The sequence below is a fragment of the Phocoena phocoena genome, chromosome 2 (genome assembly GCF_963924675.1).
Source record: "Phocoena phocoena chromosome 2, mPhoPho1.1, whole genome shotgun sequence".
Lineage (NCBI taxonomy): Eukaryota > Metazoa > Chordata > Mammalia > Artiodactyla > Phocoenidae > Phocoena > Phocoena phocoena.
The window spans coordinates 144,752,134-144,775,749 of record NC_089220.1 but is presented as its reverse complement, the minus strand read 5'-3'; the positions used below and the strand labels follow the sequence as shown (position 1 = coordinate 144,775,749).

The following is a 23,616-nucleotide window of genomic DNA, read 5'->3' as shown; positions in this document are numbered from 1 at the left end:
CAAAGAGGCCCTTGCCCCTTTCTTTGATATTCTAAGGAGTGGAACAGACCAGATGCTGTGCAGACAAATGGAGTGAGGGTTCTTTGTGGGTTTCTGCGGTCAAAGAAGGGCTTGTGTTCAGGCAAGACTGAAGGAGAAACTGGAGTCAGATAAATGGAGAGGGGTCTGGAATTCATGGGGTGCATAGCATGCTCAGGGGAGGATTTTAGAAAAGGTATGGAGACAAGCACAAAGCCTGGAGGACGGTGGGGGACTGTTTGTGGAAGGACTTCAAATGCCAAGCTAAGGACCTTGGGATTGATCATCCTTAACGTTTGCTGAGCGTCGATTCACTGTTCAGCGCTGCACTGAGCCTTTCCATGCAAGTCTCACAGTACACCGATGGAAAGGTGGTCTTATTCTCCCCATTTTGCAGGTGAGCAAACTACAGACTTTTTGAACAGGGGAACGACACGAGGAAATTCGTTTAAACCGTGTGTGTACTCAGTAACAGTTCAAAGGCATCAGGTGACCAAAAAGTGCACACATAGGACAGGTGCAGAACCCCAGCGTGGGTATTACTTGGTATTATTCACGGTAGCCTCTTTGGACGGCGGGCATAAGTACATCACCCCAAAAAGCCAGAGCTCGTCCCCACAGCCTGCCTAGTGTCTCCCTCTCCGTCCTCATTTCCGCAGGACCCAGGCTGGAGAAGGGGAGGTGCAGGACCCGACAGATGGCCGTCAGTCCCACCAAATAAACTGTCAGTGAGCTCGCTAAACAACGAAACTTCTAGACGCGGACTCCACTGCCTACCCCCCTTCTGGCCAGATTGCTGGCCGTGAAACTTTTCTAGGCGGAAACTACTTGAGATGCTACTGAAAGTAGGCTTCAGGAAGCAGCCTTTTCTCTCAGGCCATTTCAAAGCCCACATCATTGTGGCCCTGTACTGCCCGTGGGCCTCCGCAAGTGGGCCTCTCCCATTCTTAAAGTGAGGCACTGCCTTCCCTTGCCCTCGCTCCAACAAACAAGCAAAATCAAATCCCGTCTTTAAAAAGCCCAGGCGGTCCTGGGGTAGGGGGTGGGAAGAGGCCGCCACCCCTCCCCCACACCGCGGCGCCTCAAGCGCCCGGGAACTACCAATCCCAGCGTGCCCCGGGGCGGCGCGGGCGCAGGGGCGCGTGCGCGGAGGGCAGCCGTTGGCTGGAGCGGCGGCTGCGCGGGTCGCGATACTGTGAGGTCTGCGGCCGCTGGCAAATCGGGCCCAGGATGTAGAGTTGGCGGTGGCTGACGGCGCGTCTGACGCGCAGTTGGGTGGGGTAGAGAGTAGGGGGCGGTAGTCGGGGGTGGTGGGAGAAGGAGGAGGCGGCGGCGGCGGCGAATCACTTATAAATGGCGCCGAAGCAGGACCCGAAGCCTAAATTCCAGGAGGGTGAGTCTAAGCTCCTGGGGAAAAAGCATCTATCGGCGCAGGAGAGGGAGGCGGGCTCGGGGTGGTTGAGGTTTGGGGGCCGGGGGTGGCAAGGGCTGCACCCGGAGGAGGCGGCGGACAGGGCTTTGTGCGGGGAAAGCGCATTGCGGCGGGTTATTTCGGTGCGTCACGAGGAGAAAATACCTTGTGAAGCGAAAGCGTTAGGCAGGCGTTAGAGTGGCAGAGGGAGCCATTGCCGCGTGGCAAAGCCTTAGTGCAGTGTTTGTTCTGAGGAAGAGGGCGCGGAGAAAGTAGCCTATTGTAGGGAGGCAACTGGAGCGCCATGGCGGCCGTCAGGGGAAGTGATGTGGCGTGGGGGAGGGGAGTCAGGGGCGGCGGTTTCGGGCGCCGGCGCGGAGCACCCCGGCCGCGTGGGCGGCCAACGCCTGGCGCTCTCTGGGGGCCTCGAGCCCAGAGGTGGTCGCGCTCGGTGGAGCCGCCGGGCTGCGGCTGGGGGGGTGGGCTTCGCGTCTCGGGGCGGGAGAACTGCGTTGTAAAATGGCTGCTGCAAGATGGCCGCGCCATCATGGCCGCCGGCGCCTGGGTCCCCGGCTCCCGGCCGCCGACGCCGCTTTAGGGCAGATACAGCGCCCCCTTCTTCGCCCGCTCCCGCGCGGGAACCGGTTCCCCGATGCTTACCCCAGGGAGGTGGGTGGGAACTGGAGAGAAAAAGCGCGAGCGTCTGGGTCGGCTTTGTGTTGCCGGCAGGCGTCTCTTTTGCTTACCGAAAAGCCGAGTGCCAAGATCCTATGGGGATGTGACTGCGCTCTTGCTGTGCGGTTGCTTGTAAAGCAATAAATAAAAGCTACCTGAACGCGGTATTATGTTTCCACCTAGAAGTCCCATTGCCTTGCTGTTATCTTTTAAGTACAGCAGTTGTTTGACTAATTGCAGCAATATTTGGTTAACTGATTGGAAAGTTGAGTTTTTATTGTCTTTGATCGACATGTCTTGGCCGACGGTAGAATCTGATTTCAACCGTCGAAGAAGACAGCTCTTTAATTTCCACAGTTAACGTATCCAATCATTTATATTAAAGTGGAAGTTTAGGAGTAAACTAAAATGGAAGTAAAATTCTGTGAGGCAAGCAAGAACACTTTAAAATTCCCTTTCATTATTATGGATGTGTTAGTTACCGTAGATGTCGAGACGTCTGCAAAAAATTGTAGCGATTTTCAAACTTTAATGTGCATTAGTCGTTTACACAAAACCCAAGTATATTGTAACTCTGTGGAATATTTAAGACGTTTCTAAGCGTGTTTCTCCTATGACTGACTCTTAACACCTGCTTTCTCTCACGCTGAGAAGCTGTGTGACTACCTTCTATGGATTGCCCTTTTTTTTTTTTTTTTTAAACCATATATTTTGGAGCAGGGATTCTTAATCTAGGGTCAGTGTTTATAATTCAGAAGATCCGTGAACTTGAACGGGAAAAAGTGTTGGTTTCTATTGTCTAACTAAAATTTAGTATTTTTCAGTTGTGAATGTTAGAACGCCTCCCCCACAAAACAAGCAAAGCAAACAAAGAAACAAAAAACCACAGTAGTATTAATTGTATGTTTTCATGTCCCAGCATTACAGTGGTGGGAGATACATTGAGACTAAAATGTATGCTCGTCATTATTTCAGAGTTGTGGTAGTAATTGGATCAGTGGCAAAATGCTTATATCCATTAAGAAGCTCATATAAAACCATAGAACGTGATATTTTAAATGTTTTGGTAACTATTTCAATACAGTTGGTTTCTTTTGTAATACTGTTTTACGTGTTTGTAGAAAAATTCTGGGAATAGGCCCAAAGGCTTAACCAGACTGTGAAGGATCCATGGCACAAAAAATTAATCCCCACTGTAGGATATCAAAGGAAGATCACCCAGGTGTGCGACAGTTAAGGTTGGCTTACTGGAGGAAGTGCTTTAGTTCTAAACTAGAGGGATGGTAAGAGTGATAACAGCGAAGGAGAATCCATGTGCTGCTATAGTGGTGAATTAGAGAAGAGTATGAACTAGCGTATCTGTAAGGTTTTGAAAGCTACCCAAGTCTCTGCACTTACCATTACTACCACTTTCCAGACATGTTTTCTACTCTTGTGTCAAAGTTGTAACCATCTTTAAGAAATTATTATTATTTATAAGACATTTTCAGAGAATATCTTGGAAGGAAAAACGAATATTCTGTTGGGACTCACAGAATTATAACACTGCAGAAGAATTGAGCTTCTGTAATGGTGGAAATACGAATGATCAGAAACAGTTTTTTTTCTAAATGGTTCTTTTAAACTTGGAAGTTTTTATTTAATAATGGTGCAACATGTTATAAGCAGTTTTTAAGCACAGTGACTGTTTTGCACTCGACTTGGTTTTCCACTTGAAATGTTAAAGCATAAGGTAAAGAAAGCTATTGGGCAACTAGCCCATTGTCTGGGGGAGGACTCTTAGCTTGTTAGGAGACTGACTGTTGCTGGAATTTGAGTAATGTTGCCAGTAAGCAAACGAGTGGGAGGATGGGGAATTGGAATCGCGTCACCCTTGGAATTTTAAGAGCATTGGGCAAAATTACCTTTGTAGTTTGATGTAGAAAGGATTAAGAGTGAAGAAAGATTTAAAGAAAATACCTGAGACTGTGGTTTGCTCCTTCCCCAATTAACAGTCCCCAGTTAACACTTCCATGAAAAAAATAGGCGTTTGTTATCCTGGGTCATGCTCTTCAACTTACTGTATATTTTTTCAACAGGATATTAGGGCCAGGTAGCTAGAATGGAGGTCAAAGGGTCTTAGCCTCAGTGCAATTGTCTTTGGAGGCAGCTGCCAAAAGGAGGGAGAGGGGAGTGAGGCCATTTTCAGGGTGCCTTTAGAGAGTACCTGGAGTGTTAAATTTGGGTACACAGGTCTGATCTTTGGTGCTGCTCTTTAGGCCCTATACCTTATCTGTATCCCCATGGTCTCATTCTTATCCACAGTATTGAGCAGCGGCTCCAGCCCAGCTTCTCTTGCACTCCAGACACGTGTACTCAACTGCTTAGCAGATGGCTCCAGTTTGGATGTCCTGTAGCCACTGCAGCTTACTCCAAAATTGATCAGAAACCCCTCCCTCCATTTCCTTTTCTCATTAATGCTCCCACCATGCTGGAAGTCAGTTTAAAGTGTTTCTACTTTGGCTTAGCTGTCCTCCTCACTGCTTTTGATTCATACCTATTTTCTGTTCTTATCCCTGACAGTTGGGAGAAGTCTTTGGTCTCCTCCTTTCTAGTCTCCACTTTTTCTGCATAGGCCTAGTAGCCTCAGGCAGTGGTTCCTCAGAGTGGACCACTGCACGAGAATTTGTCGTGTTTCTTCTATGCTTTGGTACCAGTTGCTTTCCTCAGCATGGGCCCTTCCCTGTGACCTTACCAAGTAGCTCATCAGTCACTCTTCTTACTGCTTATGAAGATAGTTAAAATAGGAAATCCAGTAAATTGTGCAAAACTGATTGGTTACATGTCAGTGTCACCTATACTGCCCTGTAGTCTTTTCAGAAATGAGCTAGTAGGCTATTTTAATTTAATTTTAGAGCTGAAAGAGCTGACTCTGTTGGCATTTTTGTTACCTCTGGGCCTGTTGAAATCAAGTGGACCGAAAATAATGTGAGAAGTCTATTTCTTCTACAATCAAATGATATTTTAAGGTACTGCCAGGAATTGCCTGCCTGATTTGTCTGATGAGCAGGTGTGTCTTCCAGATCTTGTTCCAGTCCCTAACATTTTATTTAGTCTTGCAAGTCTTAATGGTAGATGCAACACAGAGTGTAAGTTCCAAAGGTTAGAATTGTCTGGGTTTTTTTCTTTTTTTTTTTACTTTTTCCCATTGAAGCAGCCCAACACCCAGAACATCATTGAACACACTGAAGGCATGAACATAGTGGGACCTCTTTTTTAAAAAAAAAGCTGTATCTGACACACATTGAAATTTTTATGCACAGAGTGTTTTTCTTAGTTTACTCAGTTTAAGACGGTTGGAAGCAGAGAATGAATAGGTAGAGCATAAGGTCCTAAACTTAAGATGTCTTTAAATACCACATGTATCAGTACATTGAAAAATAAACCAATTCTGCCAGTAGATAGCTACAGTAGATTTAATTTGTTTAGCAGGTGATAGATGATTTGATGATTTTAATAGATTGATATCCTGATTACTTTTTGTTGTTTACATCAGTTGCTAAGGTGTTTTTGTTGTATTGAAGTTTGATCTGAAGCGTTGATGGATGCATTGCCTTACCCACTTGCCTACTCTTTTGAGGAATACCATGGTACAAGTGTGACGGCTCTCCATCACAACCAGATGTGCATATTCTTATATATGAAAATAAATCACAACTAACCCAGTACTTTTTTTTTTGTCTTTTTTACTTTTACAGGTGAGAGAGTGCTGTGCTTCCATGGGCCTCTTCTTTATGAAGCAAAGGTATTAAACTTGTTTTCTCTTGAAAAGTTGGCTGAAATTACTGGTTGGATAATATCAGTTTTCAATGGTTGGTAGCTTTAGTGAGAGCTACCTTTTTCATAGATTTTCGTAGATTCATAGTTCCTCATCTTCTCTTTATGGGTGTCTTACTGTTTTCTTAGTGGGTCTTATAAAGCATTGCTGTCTTGCCATTCATCTTACTGAGCTGCTAAAGGTCCAGTAGTTGGAAAGAGCATTTGAGGGGAAAGATAGAATATTGACTATTAATGGGAGCAAAATAGCATTTTGTAGTTAATGACTTGTGAGAAAATACTGCCAAAGTTAACTTTATTTGCAAATATAATGTGCTGAGTAAACACTGAGTAGTTACATTAAAGGTAAAAACTAACATTTAAGATGAGTACATTTAACTTATTTATTGGATTGTTTGGCAAAGTTTGAATTGTGGGGGGGTTCCGGGGGGGTTCCCTTTCCCTTTTCTCTGTATCAGTGTTGTGCTCAGGTAATAAAAACTGATTTTCCATTTAGCCAAAGGTAAGTGGGATGATGCATTATGAAGTCAAAGGTGTTCTTAGTATTTTGTTTCTGGTAACTTTTTTAGCACAAATATTTAAGGTGTGTCAACTTTTTACAGTGGTAGTTTTTAAAAAATGAACAGTATAATATTTAAAGGCAATTTCAGTGTATGTTCTAGGTGAATATATCTCTGAAAATAAGACTGTAAAGTGTCAGTGTGACTAACCATTTTCACTACTTTTTACTTATTTTGAATACATAGTGGATGTATGTTTTTAAAGTTCTAAAATGGCTGAAACTGGATTCATGGAGATGGTCAAGAACTTTTTGTGTGTGTACGTATATCTTAATGGTATAATACCGCTGCAGCTTATAATATATTCTGAGTCCTGTTTATCATTTATATCCTTGAAAGTTTTTTTTGGTTGTATCAACTTCTGGCAAACTCTACTGGACTGGCAGATTTTTCTGCGCTGGCAGCAGAAACACTCCAGTGAACAATTTTAAATGGTGATTGAAATAGCTTAAACTATTGTGGTTCTCTTGATTTGCATCTGATAAAAACTTAAATCCAGACAGTCCTCACTTTTTCATAGTTAATGACTTCTAATGATTCGATCCAATTTGTTTGGCTGCTTTTAAGAAGAACACAAGATGTTTTTCATCTGTCACTTTGCTAGTTGCTGATAATCAGCAGAACAGCTATTGCCTTGTGTAAACTAATGAAATTTTTTAATGATTCAAATTATTCAAAATTTTAATTCTTTAAAATAATTTAATAATTCTTCAGCTGAATTTATTTTTGAAATAAATGTAGCTTTTGGCTAGTTGGACTTTGAGAAAGCACAAATACTGTTTTCATTAGCTGTTCTTGGATAGCTTATCTAGCCCAGTGATGTAAGGTTTTAGGGGGACCTTTTGTGCTTATGGTTCTTCAGATTTGTTGGACTGACTCCAACAAACTTTACTGTTCGGCAGTTTTATAACTCTGGATACCTAAGTAGTCTGAAGGCTTAAATAATGTTCTTTTAAAGAGTTGCATCTTATTATGTTCATTTTGGCCACCAGAGAGTTTAAGTGTAGAGTTCGTCTTTGAAAGATTGGTTACTTGAAAATTATCCAGGTAGTCTTTTTTTATTTCCTTCAGTATTTCTAAGTGAACTTTTTCTTTTTTATTTCAGTGTGTAAAGGTTGCCATAAAGGATAAACAAGTGAAATACTTTATACATTACAGTGGTTGGAATAAAAAGTGAGTATTAGATCTTTAAAAGCAATGTTTTATTTATAATTAACAAGGTAGCTTTGTGTCATAGACTGATACAAGCATATGCTTCTTAATTCTTGCAGTTTTAATGTAAATACATGTTGAGGCAAAGGTGAACCATTTGCAGTGTGATGAAAATAGAATAGAAATTAGGGTATACAGCCTTTTTTTTTTTTTTGCTGCACTGCACAGCATGTGGGATCTTAGCTTAGTTCCCTGACCAGGGATCAAACCCACGCCGCCTGCACTGGAAGCTTGGAGTCTTAACTACTGGACCGCCAGGGAAGTCCCCTGCAGCCATTTTATTTTACATTCTTTGGAGTATTTTTTGTGTTCCGGTATAATGTCTAATAATAATTAGCCCAACTATTTTCTGGTTTTGGTACATTTTAGGACAGCTTGAGTCTTTTGCCTTAACGCAAACTTAGTGATTACACATGATATTTCAAGCAGTTATACTCAAAGCTAGTTGGCTTTTTCTACCTAGAAGCGGGGGGAGGAGGAAAAAGATTGCCTGATTTGGAAGTATTAACCAGCTCATGTTTTGAACTTTAGAAGCATAATTAAATGCTAACAAAGTGAATTCGTGTGGTTCACTTTTTGGCATATGACCTAACAGAGGTACAGAAATTTAGTTACAGAACCTAATTTTGCACCCCAAAGAGTTAAAACTTTTTTTTTCTTTTTTAGAAGTGATACTGATGTTGCTGGGAGTGGACAGTGGTTATAGATTGAACACGTTCTAGAATGTTTAGCCATTGGAGCTCTTTGTCAGTGATGGGTCCTTCTTCTTGGGGCCCATAAATATCACATTTGATAATTTAATTCATTTTTGGTGCTTGTAATTGAGTAGCCTGTAATTTTTACTATGAGAGGATTTTAATTTTATTAATGGTGTTTTGTCCTTCAAAAATAGTACTGCCAGAAAGTGTAGTGCTTGAGGAGTTGTTTTCTAGCAGATTTTAAAGCTTTGTGTCACCTTAGCCATACTCTGGTAGCCATATTCTGGTAGCTCTCCAAGTGAGCACTGCCATCTGATTTGATGAATACACTTGCTTTGGAAGGAGGTTTTCTCCTTGACATTTACTGACTCTGTGACTTTGGTCTTTCATACAGTCCCACAGCCAGGTGACCAACCCAGTTAATTTTATTTATTAGTTAGAAAATTTTATCACAAAATGGTTTTAGCTAAGAAGAAATACCAGACCCTTACTTTTTCTTCCGTTAGTATAATTGTAGAAAGGTGGAGATGTAAAATGTGTAAAAGTGCCTTCAACAAATGATTTTTTTCCAGTTAATGATAATTAAAATATTTATAATAATGATATGTTGGTAATACAGTAACTCAGAGTGACCCGGTGGGCTTTTAATCCTTTGGTCTTCTTTTTTTTTTTTTTAAATTTATTTTATTTATTTATCTTTGGCTGTGCTGGGTCTTTGTTGCTATGCACGGGCCTTCCCTAGTTGTGGTGAGTGTGGGCCACTCTTCATTGTGGTGCACGGGCCTCCCATTGCAGTGGCCCCTCCTGCCGCAGAGCACGCGCTCCAAGCGCGCAGGCTTCAGTAGTTGCGGTGCATGGGCCCAATTGCTCAGCGGCATTCGGGACCTTCCCGGACCAGTGCTCGAACCCGTGTTCCCTGCATTGGCAGGCGGATTGTTAACCACTGCGCCACCAGGGAAGTCCCTCCTTTGGTCTTAATAGAAGTAAATGTCTATGATTTTAAATGGGATTTCAGGATTAATGCTAAATTGAGTCTAATATCCAGGAAAGTTTATCTTCTGGATCCCAGTGTAGTTTATGGCTTTTTCTTCCCTGTTAAAAAAATGAAGTGTTTAAAACTGTATTGCAGTCTTTTACTAGACTTAATATGTTACATATCAATATTCTGTTAACGTCAGGTAAAGTTGAGAGTATATCAAGATACAAAGAGAATCTCAGTTCTCTATAGGAAATAGAATATCTTATTTATGCATATCATGTATGGGAAGTCTATCCAGGAAATTAAAGAAAAGCAAATAGCAAATTCATGGAATAGATCTGACCCCATCCCCGTGTACACTTTAACTGTTTTAGGATTTCATCTTAATAGCAGTGAAGACAGCTTTTGTGCTTAATTCTTTCATGTATAATATTTTCTATAAAATTACATGTAGGTATGTACAGTGTGAAGACTGGGTTTTAAGTGGCATTTGTAGCTTGTAAGAAATTGTGGAAATACATAAAATGCTTGCATTTTCTGATAGTATTGCTTGAAAATAAACCTTTGTTTCGTTTGTTATGTTATCTAGTAACAAATAAATGATAGGGTACACAGTTTTTTTGGTTTGTTTGTCTCATTTTATATATTACTCCTTGTAAAAAGAATTAAGGAAAAAATAGCACTAAATATTGGAGATCTTTATATCTTTGTAGACATTGAGGAATATTAACAAGGATGTGTTTTTTGTAGTTGTTTTGGTGTATAGATGAATATAAGGAATTTTGAAATTTTTGATCTTTAATAAGTATTTAGAGAAGCCTTTAAATCCATACAGAAAGGAGGAAGAGTTGCTCAAATACCCAGCAAGTATGTTATGTTTTTATTTAGTGCTGTGTAAGTAGTGCCATGGATCATTGTGACTTTGGGAATTAATGACAAGCTACCTTTAGAAAGTTCTGAGATTCTTTTATGCTTGAGCTGTATGTAAAAATTTCTGGATATTTGGCCTTCAGTTACTACCCTGGTAGTGGTGTTCTTCAGAGCAAAAGATGTTGTCATTTCATTTTCCTGTGGTTCAGCAAGGGTTTTTAGCTCCTGACATGTGAAGGAAACTCAAGAATTGGTTTTTAGATCAAGGTCCTTATTTAGATGCATTTTATATCGGGGGAAGGAATTTGCAAGGTTCTAAAATAGAACTTTGTGGTAAATAGAAATTTGCTAGCTCCCTTTAATTTAGAGAGAATTGGAACAGGTATAAGAATAAGATCCTCATTTTGAGTACAGTTCATAAGATACTGTACTTTCAGGAAAGCATACCACAAAAGCTCAGTCTCCAAACTGGAATTTTCTTAAACTTCAGTGAATGTATACTTTTCAAAAGCACAATAGATAGTAAGATATTTCTAAATTCTCAAAAACCTTATTGGAATTTGTTGACACAGACATTTAAGTATTATATTTGTAAATAAATCTTAAAGCTTAAGCTAAATTCTACACCTAGTTACTGAGATTACTTTGTACTATGCTGTCTGTATCAGAAGTGCTGTGAGGCCCAGGCGCTCTGAAAAAACTTTGAAGACACGTGAGGATATTGTAGCACTTTTTCCTGTTCCTGAAGGAGCTCCCTCAGTACACCACCCCCTCCTGACCTCTAGGTAAATGCATGTTTTAAAGTTTTCTCTAGGAGATCATGCTGAGGGTTGCTTTTTATTTTTTATTCTTCTTTTGGCTGTCTTACATAAGAGGTCAAAGGTGGGAAATTATTAAATAAAAGACTTTGAGGATACATCTCTTTGTGTCACTGAAGGAGCTCCATCAGCAGGAGGAAAAAATTTGCACAAAAAGTTCAGCATTCCCTAAGAAATACCTTATCTTTGTTTTCCCCTTTGGAAAAAAAGCCACATCAGAAATCCTGTTCTGAACAACAAGGTCCTACTATAGCACAGGGAACTATATTCAGTGTCCTCTGATAAACTGTAATGGAAAAGAATATGAAAGGAATGTAAATATACATACTACTGGATCACTTTGCTGTATAGTAGAAATGAACACAACATTGTAAATCAACTATACATCAATAAAATAAAATTTAAAAAAAAGATCTTGTTTTGAAGGAGCTTTTCTAAGTGCCAGAAGGCCTTAGCAACTAGATATTTTAAGAGAGTGGTTGGTTCTAGTTTTTGAAGTTTAGAACACCAAGAATGGTTTTGCCTCGAAAGTTGGTGTATTCGTTTGTGAGTGAGTGATAACCATTGTAACACTTCAATTTAGTCTTAGCTGAGCTGATCTAGGTGGTATTCCGTATTGTAGACCTCCTAATATGTTTCTGACAGACCTTGAGTGTTTATTTTTTATGTCAAACTCTCAAGTGTTTTATATGTATTATTTAATTCTCATAACAATCCTATGAGATAGGTACTATTATCCTCATTTTACGGGTGAAACTAAGGCACAGAGAGTTCTGTAGTTCTGTATCACAGGTAACCAGCCAGTTAGTTTTAGTTCTTGAAGAAGTCAGATTATTATGGATTCCTGTGCCTCATGGTTTTTTTGGAATTAAAGGTCTTTTAGGTAGCTTTATTCTGTAAGGATAGTTGCTTAGGGGCTCTTATGTTAAATGCCATGCTTTTATGCCATTAAAAAAAACAATTTGAATAATCTCTTTTTGGACTCGCAGTTTAGATTTGGAATGTTGCTTCTGAGAATATGTTTATTGCCTTTAAAAAACATTTATTTATTTATTCTTTGGCTGCACTGGGTCTTAGTTGTGGCACATGGGATCTTTCATTGTGGCATGCGGGCTTCTCTAGTTGTGCGTGGGCTCTGTAGTTGCAGCATGTGGGCTCTCTAGTTGTGGTGCACGTCTCAGTGGTTCTGGTGTGCAGACTTAGTTGCCACGTGGCATGTGGGATCTTAGTTCCCTGACCAGGGATAGAACCTGCATCCCCTCCATTGGAAGGTGGGTTCTTAACTACTGGACCACGAGGGAAGTCCCTTTACTGCCTTTTTACAGAACAGATTTTCACTTTAGTTGAGAATGAATTTGTAATGCCAGTTCGTCAAATTAGTTCAGAGAAGTCTAAAGTCTTGCCTCTTGTATTTCTAAAAAAACATAGTTGGAGGACAGTCTGAGTAATAACGAAATAGTTTTGAATGATATTTTAACTTTTCTCTTTTTCAGTTGGGATGAATGGGTTCCAGAAAGCAGAGTACTCAAATATGTGGACACCAATTTGCAGAAACAACGAGAACTTCAAAAAGCCAATCAGTAAGTTTGTTTTGCAACATGAATATGAGGAGAAATGCCTGTAAGTTAATTTTTGGAAATGAAATCCACAATGGAAGTCATGTTGGCTGCCTGCCTTTAAAATGATCCTTGGGACCTGTCAGCTGCTGTGTTATGACTTTGACTTCAAGTGATCAGAAAAGCTTCTCCTGGGGAAAGGAAGTAGCATACATATCATTTCTGGAGTCTGTCCTTAGAGGTAGGTAGAAAACAGAGCAGGATGTTGTTGGAAATTTCTGAAGTTGCATACTCATTGTTACGGTCTTATCTCCTGGGCTGTTTGGAAGGTACACTTGGTGGGGGAGGAATAAGAAAGGAAGCGGGGGTTCCCCATTGTTACTCACCTCTGAAAGCACATTGAGAAAAGGAACCCTGAAAGACTGTGTGGTCTATAGGGTAGTTGTTTTAATTTCAAAACTGAAATATTAAGAAAATGGAAATGATAAAATGGGATCAGATTAAAAAAAAACATTGGGATTGGTGAATTTTAAAACAAATGGAATTTTCAGTTATATGAGAATCTATTGTCACTTTTTACTACATTTATTTTAATTTTCGTAAGTATAGAAGAGCTGAATCTTAGGCCTTTATACTGTTCTTCCTTTCTTGAATTGATTTTTGTAAATACATGATCTCTGTTGAACTCATTAAATAAAAACTTGGTACCACAATATGTATAGGCTCGGGACTTCAATTTGAATATAAATTTCAGAATGGAATCAAGTGATCAATTAATTTTTCCGCTTAAATATTCATTTTAAGATGATTTTATTGAAATTATTTTTGAAGGGAGCAGTATGCAGAGGGGAAGATGAGAGGGGCTGCCCCTGGAAAGAAGACTTCTGGTCTGCAACAGAAAAATGTTGAAGTGTAAGATCTATCTTTGTTTTAATTTTACATACTGTTTGTGAAACTCAAACTTGACACACATTGTCTTCTGTTAGGATTTATTGAAAATGAAAACTGGAACATGGTTGTGATTGGAAAAATGCCAATGAGAACCCCCTTGGTGTTGGGTTGCTGAAAATACCTGTTAATTACATACTGATTCCTTAATTACATACTGAGTCCTTAGCAGTTTTTCTCCCCCCACCTTTCCTTTATTTAGTAAAGGAATATTTCCTTTATGTAGTAGAATATACATAATGTGAAAATTTACCACTTAACTCTTTTAAGTGTACAATTGGGTGGCATTAAGTACATTCACAACCTTCCTTCTTTTAAAATTTATTTATTTACTTATTTATTTACTTACCGCACCAGGCGGCATGTAGGATCTTAGTTCCCTAACCAGGGATGAAACCCGCGCCCCCTGCAGTGGAAGTGTGAAGTTTTAACAGCTGGACCACCAGGGAAGTCCCTTACAATGCTGCTTTTAAGTTATATTAAATATGTATATATATAATGTGTTTTCTTTTACAAGTATAGTGTTGAATTATTAGGACCCAAATTTTGAGATTGGAGGATAGATTGGCTTTTTCAGTAGTGCTAAATATGTGTATTAGTTTTAATTCCCCTTTTGAAACCCATGGTAACTGTGTGAGATGTTAAGGTTTCAAATCATCCCCCCTCCTCTCAACCCCCAAGAAAAAGAAAACCATTCCTTGTTAACGCTTAAGATTTAGAACATCTTGGTAATAAGACTATGTGTGTAAGTCATATGCATACACACATTGGTGTAATAAGTTTATGTACCTGAAAGCCAGTGTGGGAATGGTAGCTTAATAAAAGAACATAAAGAATCATAACTTTTATTAAAAGATCATTTTTTCTTGCCACTTGAATATTTTAAGAACAGATAGGTTTAATGAATGGTCCGTCATGTGCTTCTTTTCAAAGGATCAAAAGTAACGTGCTCTAAAATATGATTTATTTAAGAGAAGTATGTTTTCCTTGAGATTATATTCTGTTGCTTTTAGACCTAACTAGTCTGACTTTACTACCTAAAAATTAGGTGATAGTAATGAAGGTAATGATGCATTTTGAAATATTTGGGGTTTTAACCTTTTTGGGTGAGTCTTTTTCTCAAGGAGTCTTCCTTTTAATGGGAACGTGACACTTTGATAAGATTGTAATCTGAGTACTTAAGAAGGCATCATGTAATTTTAAGTATTGCTTTGCCCTGGTAGAATAGAAGATCTATTTTAAAATAAAAATACTGAGTAATTAAACCTGGAGATTTATTTTTTTTTAATTCTTTCATTTTGATTTGAGATTTTGATACAATTTTTAATATTTAGTTTTATACCTTACACCATCTTTAGTGTTTGGTAATTGTTCTGTAGCTTTCTCTGAATATACATAAACATGTATGCATCTGGTTGGAAAATATGAGAACCAGATTTACCTTTACTTTGTTGACATCTAGGTCCTTAAGGTTGGACGCTTATTCTTTATAAACTAATAGTGAATATACGTGAATTTTGTCAGTGCTTTGGCTTCCAAGCATACTTTGGTTGTTCATTATTTAGTGGAATGACTTTTCTCAAGAATGACTTTGGGCTTGTTATTCTTTCAGATACATTGAATCTAACAGTTCATATTTTGATTATAACATTTAGTCCTGAAGCTTAGAAATAGGAAGTCAGACAACACCAGCAGTTTATTGTATGAAATCCGTTGGTGTACTTCGAGAAAGTAGCTTGCATGTTTAATTAATACAAGCAAGAAGGTTGAAGCAAGAGTCTTTACACCACTGGTATTCATTGAAGTATAGTTTATAGATCTTTAGAGTTGAGCTCAGTTGTCAGTATTTTTTAATTCTTTGGTATAGACTGGGTAAGAAAGGAGTTCTTTCTTGGCTTCTCTTGGTCCGCACGTGTTCTTGACATGTAAAAGTTCATGGTTTAATCTGACTCAGAAATACTGTCCAACAAATATTAGTGTTACAGAAGTTAGCCTTAGAGAAGGAGGGAAAAACCTGTAATATCAGATGGCCAGATTTTTGTGTTTATAACCAACATAGGTTAATTTTGAGTCATCAAATGAACCCCAAGCTCTAAATTAAATAAATACAGGTCGTTAACATTCGTAAGTATTAAAGCTGTAGAAAAGTAAAAATATTCAGGTGTTCTTTTATGGTCCCTCCGGGCAGAATCTATAATCATGGGCTTTGTAAACTGTTTTCCTCGTATTCCAGAAATAATTATGTATAAAATCAAAGTTAGTAATTTACTCTTTGTTAGTGTGTATATAAATAAACATGAGTTAAGTTGCTGTTAGAGATGATAACCAAGACATTAGCTTTGTTCTACGAATGGGAGAACAGAGTGTTTGGTGTGGTAGTGGAGGGAATATAGTTGAGATGAAATAAAGTGAAAGAATTTGGACCAGTGCGAGTGGAGTAATGGATTGGTCTGAAACATACAAATCTAAAATCAAATTATGCTGGTACTAAAGTAATTGGGAGAAAATATTTTAACCTTTGGAGCTTATTTTTGTGTTTGTGGAACTAATAATATTATCACGAAGTATATTTTTATGACTTAGCATGCTATAAACTTACAAACGAATAACATAACCTTGGAAGGAAGTCTCCTGATGTGGTTTTGGTTTGGTTTTCTAGTATGTGGAGGGAGATATAGATTTAGCCAACTATCAGTAAAAGTCCTTGTGTCTGAGTAATGAATGAGAATATGCAGGAAATAAGATCGCTGCCTGATCTTAGCAAACAAGGCAGTATTTCTCTGTGAACTTAACCTGGTAAAAGGAATTTAAACAGAGGCAATTTTACTAGCAATAATTATTTATCTTTTCTCTTTTTCTTCCCTCCTTTCAGGAAAACAAAAAAGAACAAACAGAAAAGTAAGAATATTAACTTTGTTTAAATTATTTTGCCTTTTATAACATTTGCATTTTGAATTCACTGTTAAATTTTTAAAGTTATGAAGTTTTAGAGTAAGCTTATGTTGATCTCAAATATGAGTCACAGCAATGTTACAGAGTTAGGTACATAGTAGTAGAGAACTCATGCTCCTTCTACCATGGAGAAGCCTGTAAGCGTTTATTATTTTCATGTTACTTAATGACTGATCCTGAGACAATAACATTTTAAAATTAAATGTAAGATGGTAATATTATTAAATGTCGCTTTGTACTAGATGTTTGGTAGAGCTGTTTATAAAAGTTATATTTTTGGTAGGAATATGATTCTTTAATGTAGACTTAAGTAAAATCAATGTAATGGAAAAGTCAAAAGAGGGTATGTCATGAAACTAGTTTCCTTAACAGAGTTTCTCATTTATTAAGCTAAAAATACCCCTTCCTGACCCCCAAATTTTTACAGCACCTGGAAATGGAGATGGTGGCAGTACCAGTGAGACACCTCAGCCTCCTCGCAAGAAAAGGGCCCGCGTAGATCCTACTGTTGAAAATGTGAGTTTTTCCTTAAGTTTATGAATATATAGCATGTTAGAATTTTTAATCTTGTCATTTTACAACACAGTAAAAGTCATAGAACTTTGAGTGTCTCAAAAGCATTGCTAACATGGTTAACTACTGAAGTGAAAATACTTCCCTTTTTTGGATGAAGGATATATTTGTATACATCTTTATTTCACTTGTAGCACTAGATATGTTCCTGCTAGATTTTACCCCCAACTCATCATCAGGTGTTCATTGTGAAGCTCTGTGTTCATGTACACCACTAAATATTTCTTTGGTATTAGACTGAATAGACTTAGCTAGGTCACATTAAATGGTTTAGTGTGTCCCAAGATGATTGAGTAAAGCCACAAAAAGTGCCAGGAAAGCCTGTCAGTTCTGCATGTATGTGTGGGTACAATAGTGTAGGATTCTTACATAAGTGAGTACAGTGTCTCGTTTCTAATTTAGTATGTTTATAATTTCCAAAGTTATGATTTTGAAAATAGGGGTTTTAAAACTTTAACCAATGTCGTTTACATTTCTGGAGCTGAGGTTAAAACAGTGGTATGTTCTAAAAATTAGGTATTTTTAGGCAGTTATTGAAGACAGATTAGAAGACAGTACATTTAATTTTCTGTATTAAAGATGTAACTTTAAGATGGTCGTGTTTGGGCTAGTCTTTGGAGGTGTGACTATTCAAAATCAGTAAATTTGAAAATACTAAGTTAAAATGCATCAAGTTGGAGTGGTCATTTATAGAGGAAAAGGAAATTTGCTAAGGAATATTTACTTTCACATGAAAAGACATTGAATGGACTATCAAGATAAGATTCTTTTCTCCCAGGAGTTAGCTATATGATCTTTCCACTTACCAGTTTTGAAATGACAATTCCAGCAGTCCATTTGAGTAAATGATTAATTTATACCCAGAGGCTCTAAAGGTTCAGAAAAGCCTTTAGAAAACACTTGGAGCTGTTACGCAGCAAGAAAGGACAGATGTTTAATACTCTTCCTTTTTTTCTGTTTAGGAGGAAACATTCATGAACAGAGTTGAAGTTAAAGTAAAGATTCCTGAAGAACTAAAACCATGGCTTGTTGATGACTGGGACTTAATTACCCGGCAAAAACAGGTAACTTGAAAGCTACATAGATTGTAATCTATGTGATATGTTCTTGCTAGTGTAAAAAATTTTTTTCTAAAGGAAAAGCTTATAGACTTGAATATTGAAAGTATGACTGATGAGTATTTTTTAATTCAGGGACTGAATAATTTGATCATCAGAAAGGACTTGGGATTAAAACAAAGTACATATATCAAAGTCCATGAGTTTATAATGATTTTTTTTTTTAAAGGTCAAGATAACTCATTGTTGGCAGTTGCTAGGGCAGGAACACATTATTTTGAAAATCCATAAAAGCAAGCATGTTATTTCCTGTCTTACTATCATTGAAAATGGGATATTGTCTCATATGTTGCTGCTAATGGAATGTAATAGGAAGCACACAATACTGGCTGCATGGTATTTGTGACCTCTAAAAAGAACCTGAATCTGACAAGATCCTAGGTCTAATTACTTGTGTACAGGAGATAGGGACATTATGAGGTATGTATGTAACATCACAAGGGTAGTCATCAAAGTCCAGAATGAGGCACTCTACAGGACAAAAGAACCAATTTCTAAAATAGCACAAGCAGGAGTAGGGGAGAAGTAGGGACTGTGTGAGGATTACGAAACTTCATAGACATCAGTCATATACTGTACAGTGATGTGGACTTCGTTTGATTCTTGATTTGCCTTTGGAGCTAAACTGCTAGGTTTAGCTTAGTTCTACCACTTACTGAGTTGGGGCAAGTTACCCGGCCTTTTTGTGTTTTAGTGTTTACATTTAGTGGAATAGTGGGTCCCAACCTCATAGTATTGATGTGAGGATGAAGAGAATATTCAGGTAAGTGCTTCAGACAGGGTCTGGCACATAATACTATACAATACATGATGACTTGATAATATCACAGAGGTAAATTTATGTGCAAGTGTATTCCATATATAGTAATAGTGTAATGTGTCCAACAGATTGAGTCTTCAGAGCTGTGCTGTCCAGTATGGGAACCACTAGCCACTTTTGGCTATTGAAATGAAATAAAACTAAATTTTTAGTTAGTCACATTAGCCATACTTTAAGTGCTGAACAGTGCCCTTTTCTATTTTGTAATACTATTAGGTCATCTTTTATTGCGTTAAAGCTTTTTCAGTATACTTTTCCTTTGAAAAAGAAGATATTAGTATTCAAGTGTATTTTTGTTTTCATAGCTCTTTTATCTTCCTGCCAAGAAGAATGTGGATTCCATTCTAGAGGATTATGCAAATTACAAGAAATCTCGAGGAAACACAGATAATAAGTAAGAATATACGTATCTTTGAAGTATACCCAAAGACATTTCAAACATTATTTCTAAATAAATTATCTGAAACGTGTACTTTAAAACAGTACCATCAGGGGCTTCCCTGGTGGCACAGTGGTTAAGAATACGCCTGCCAATGCAGGGGACACGGGTTTGATCCCTGGTCTGCGAAGATCCCATGTGCCACGGAGCACCTAGGCCCGTGCACCACAACTACTGAAGCCTGCGTGCCTAGAGCCCTGTGCTCTGCAACGAGAAGCCACAGCAATGAGAAGCCCGCGCACCACAACGGAGGGTAGGCCTCGCTCGCCTCAACTAGAGAAAGCCCGCGCGCAGCAACGAAGACACGACGCAGCCAAAAATAAAAAATAGAATAAATGAATTTAAAAAAAACATCAGAAACTAGTAAAATAGAATTTCATTGCTTTAGGGAGTTTGGCTGGCAGATGTTTTCTTTTTTTGAATCTTATTTTTTATACAGCAGGTTCTTATTAGTTATCTATTTTATACATATTGGTGTATATATGTCAGTTCCAATCTCCCAATTCATCCCACCCCAGCCACTTCCCCTGCCTTGGTATCCATAGGTTTGTTCTCTACATCTGTGTCTCTGTTTCTGCCCTGCAAACCGGTTCATCTGTACCATTTTTCTAGGTTCCACATATATGTGTTAATATATAACATTTGTATTTCTCTTTGACTTAACTTCACTCTGTATGACAGTCTAGATCCATCCACGTCTCTACAAATGACCCAATTTCGTTCCTTTTTATGGCCGAGTAATAATCCATTGTATATATGTACCACGTCCTCTTTATCCATTCGTCTATTGATGGGCATTTAGGTTGCTTCCATGACTTGGCTATTGTAAATAGTGCTGCAATGAACATTAGGGTGCATGTGTCTTTTTGAATTATGGTTTTCTCTGGGTATATGCCCAGTAGTGGGATTGCTGGATCATATGGTAGTTCTATTTTTAGTTTTTTAAGGAACCTCCATACTGTTCTCCATAGTGACTCTATCAATTTACATTCCCACCAATAGTGCAAGAGGGTTCCCTTTTCTCCACACCCTCTCCAGCATTTGTTGTTTGTATATTTTCTGATGATGCCCATTCTAACTGGTGTGAGGTGATAACCTTTCTGTAGTTTGGTAAACGTTTTCTTAAAGGGCCAGATAAGTAAATGTTGCAGGTAAAATCGAAGCTATATCTAAGTACCTATATAACCATTTAAAATACAACTATTCGAAGATGTGAAAACCATCCCTAGCCTGAGGGCTATAGTTTGCTCACCACTGGTCTATTTTTGGAATTGATTTCTTGCCTTCTTATTAAATCTCTGTTTTAAAAATCTGTTCAGTAGAGGCTCAGGGTCATTAGTTTAACCTTTTAATTCGTTACCCTTATGTTGGTTGACTTAATCTTCATCTCTCAATTCCTTTCAGTGACCTGCTTTGAAGGTAAATATTTTTTTTCATTTATCAGGGAGTATGCTGTTAATGAAGTTGTGGCAGGGATCAAGGAATACTTCAATGTAATGTTGGGCACTCAGCTGCTCTACAAATTTGAGAGACCACAGTATGCTGAAATCCTCGCAGATCACCCTGATGCGCCCATGTCCCAGGTGTATGGAGCACCACATCTACTGAGATTATTTGGTAATACTGCCATTTAGAAAACAATTTTACTTTTTTTCCTTTGAGCCTTTAATATTTTTGTCTTTCCTAATTTATATCAAGTGGTAACATAAAATAACATTTCAAAAATAATGATTTAATTCCAATTTGAACTTCTATTTAATATAGTAAAATTCAAAGTCGGTTTCTAAAATCATATACTTTAAAGGAATCAGTGATTGTTGCGTTTGCTCATGTAATTAAAATACATGCTTATAGTGCTACCTTGGATGTAACTTTGACTAAATTCTTTTGTTTAAATAGTACGTATTGGAGCAATGTTGGCCTATACACCTCTGGATGAGAAGAGCCTTGCTTTATTACTGAATTATCTTCATGATTTTCTAAAGTAAGTCTAAAAATTAATGCTTGAAGTAAAAACATGAATTAATCTAGTATACTGAAAATTACTCTGTGATAGATTGACATTATATAGATACTATTATAAAACTAAACAGAACAATGTGTGCTATTGGTACAAGAGTAGATACATTGTTAATGGAACAATGTAAGTGCAAATGTAAGCTCTTAAAGATGAAGGGAATGTATGTTACACATACATGTTAAAGGGCTGGTATCTTTAACACAAAGAACAGTTCTTAATATGAAAAAGATGACCAAACCAGTGAAAAGTAGACATTGGAAATTCACAGAAGTCTCAGTAAAAAGGCCATTAAAATATGTTCAACATAATTAAAATATCTCTTGTCGATTGGCTTATATTTTTGGAGGAATGGAGGAAAGGGCAATCCTGCTTTTTACAGCTTTTTGGAGGGCATTTTGGCAATGCATATACAAATTTCAAATGTGCTTTTACCCTTTGACCAGACAGTTAGGCTTCTGGGAACTTATCCTGTAGAAATACTTGAATGCACAAAGATTTCCAAGCATGTTTATTGCATTAAAAAAAAAAAATGGTGAAGAATTTTAAACCGTTATTAATAGATGAGGTAGGTCTAAATATATGAATCAAGAAAGATGTCCATGTTGTGTCAGTTTAAAAAAAATAAATTGCAGTAGAGTATGGTATGATTCCTCTGATTTGTAGAGAAACACTTTCAATCTTTGGAATAGATTTGGAAAAATAAGGATCATACTTAACAGGGAGTTGTTTCTTGGGCATAGTTTTGGGCGAGAAGGAGTTTTCCGTTGCTACTTTATATATAAGTTCTGTGTTTGAATTTTCTTAAAATGGCACCGTGTATTTTATAATAATTTTAAAACCAACGTGAACCTGGGAATCTAAACAGCTTTATAGTCTTTGCTTTACCAATGATGAATTAATATCCTTTCTCTACCCCCACTTCTTTATGAAATGAAAGTGCTCTACTACTTGACATTTCAGGTCCCTTTGATTTTTGTGGTGTTAATTCCAAGTTTAAACTTGAGAAATACTGGTCAATTTCTGAATTTATATTTAATATGATTTCAGAGAGCTAAAGAAAACACCTAGATGTTATTCTTTTAGACTAACGACACCTGTTTCTTAAAGGTAGTCCAAGTGCGCAGGTTGGTATTCTGGTGACTCCTGTTCTTTGCTTATTTGAAATAAGGGGAGTAACTCTGGACTTCCATTCTTATTTGTGTTGTTGTCTGATATATAACCCTATTTACCTGAGTTATAATTACATAGTTTCACTGTGAGGTTGTGATTATTTTAGTATATTTTAAAGTGCTTTGTGTGGCTGCTTCTGTATATAATTAAGAAGAGATTAGTATCAAAATATGATTCTTTTTCATGCTTGTAATGAATATTTCATTTTTAGATACCTGGCAAAGAACTCTGCAACTTTGTTTAGTGCCAGCGATTATGAAGTGGCTCCTCCTGAGTACCATCGGAAAGCTGTGTGAGGCGCTTATACTCACTCTTGTTTGGATCTCTGTAAACACATTTTTGTTTCTTAGTCCTTCTCTTGTACAAATGATGTACTTTGGAAATGTTAGTGTATAACAGAAGTGATGTTTGTTTTCTGTTTGATTTTAAACAGAAAATAAAAGGGGTTACAGCTCCTTTTTTCTTTTCTTTTTTTTTTTGTTTTCATTTCAAAGTTGCTACCAGTGTATTCAATGATGGACAACAGAGAGACGTACTGTAGAGTGTTTTATTGCTTAGTTGACAAAGCTGCTTTTGAATGCTGGTGGTTCTATTCCTTTGACACTACGCACTTTTATAATATGTGTTAATGCTATATGACAAAATGCTCTGATTCCTAGTGCCAAAGGTTCAATTCAGTGTGTATAACTGAACACACTCATCCATTTGTGCTCCCCCCTTTTTTTTATGGTGCTTACAGTAAAGAGCCCATCCTTTGCAAGTCATCCATGTTGTTCCTTAGGCATTTTATCTTTGCTCAGATTGTCAAAGAATGGTGGCTTGTTTCATGGTTTTTGTATTTGTGTCTAATGCACGTTTTAACATGATAGACGCAATGCATTGTGTAGCTACAGTTTTCTGGAAAAGTCAATCTTTTAGAAATTGTTTTTCAGATCTTCAATAAATTTTTTCTTTAAATTTCAA

At 37.8% G+C, this 23,616-nt stretch overlaps 1 protein-coding gene across 3 annotated transcripts; it reads left to right on the top strand.

Annotated features, from left to right (window-relative positions):
• The first annotated feature begins 1,195 nt into the window (after nucleotides 1–1,195).
• On the top strand, nucleotides 1,196–23,616 carry MORF4L1 (mortality factor 4 like 1). 3 transcript variants are annotated; one of them, XM_065900707.1, is made up of 13 exons: nucleotides 1,372–1,411; nucleotides 5,842–5,888; nucleotides 7,586–7,653; nucleotides 10,908–11,024; nucleotides 12,551–12,637; nucleotides 13,445–13,525; nucleotides 16,434–16,459; nucleotides 16,941–17,029; nucleotides 18,049–18,150; nucleotides 19,330–19,418; nucleotides 20,908–21,080; nucleotides 21,363–21,447; nucleotides 22,865–22,949. In XM_065900707.1, exons 1-13 carry the CDS (start codon nucleotides 1,372–1,374, stop codon nucleotides 22,947–22,949), a joined length of 1,089 nt encoding a protein of 362 aa, XP_065756779.1. The 3 variants fall into 3 exon arrangements, with proteins under 3 accessions (XP_065756793.1, XP_065756786.1, XP_065756779.1); XM_065900714.1 differs by lacking the exon at nucleotides 10,908–11,024 and having other exon boundaries at nucleotides 1,212–1,411; nucleotides 22,865–23,616; XM_065900721.1 differs by lacking the exons at nucleotides 10,908–11,024; nucleotides 13,445–13,525 and having other exon boundaries at nucleotides 1,196–1,411; nucleotides 22,865–23,108.

Bases quoted from the DNA above. Each gene is read 5' to 3' on its own strand.
- MORF4L1 (XM_065900707.1), top strand. From the start codon at position 1,372: ATGGCGCCGAAGCAGGACCCGAAGCCTAAATTCCAGGAGG. The intron at 1,412-5,841 runs GTGAGTCTAAGC...TTACTTTTACAG, and splicing joins GAAGCCTAAATTCCAGGAGG to GTGAGAGAGTGCTGTGCTTC. The intron at 5,889-7,585 runs GTATTAAACTTG...TTTTTATTTCAG, and splicing joins CTCTTCTTTATGAAGCAAAG to TGTGTAAAGGTTGCCATAAA.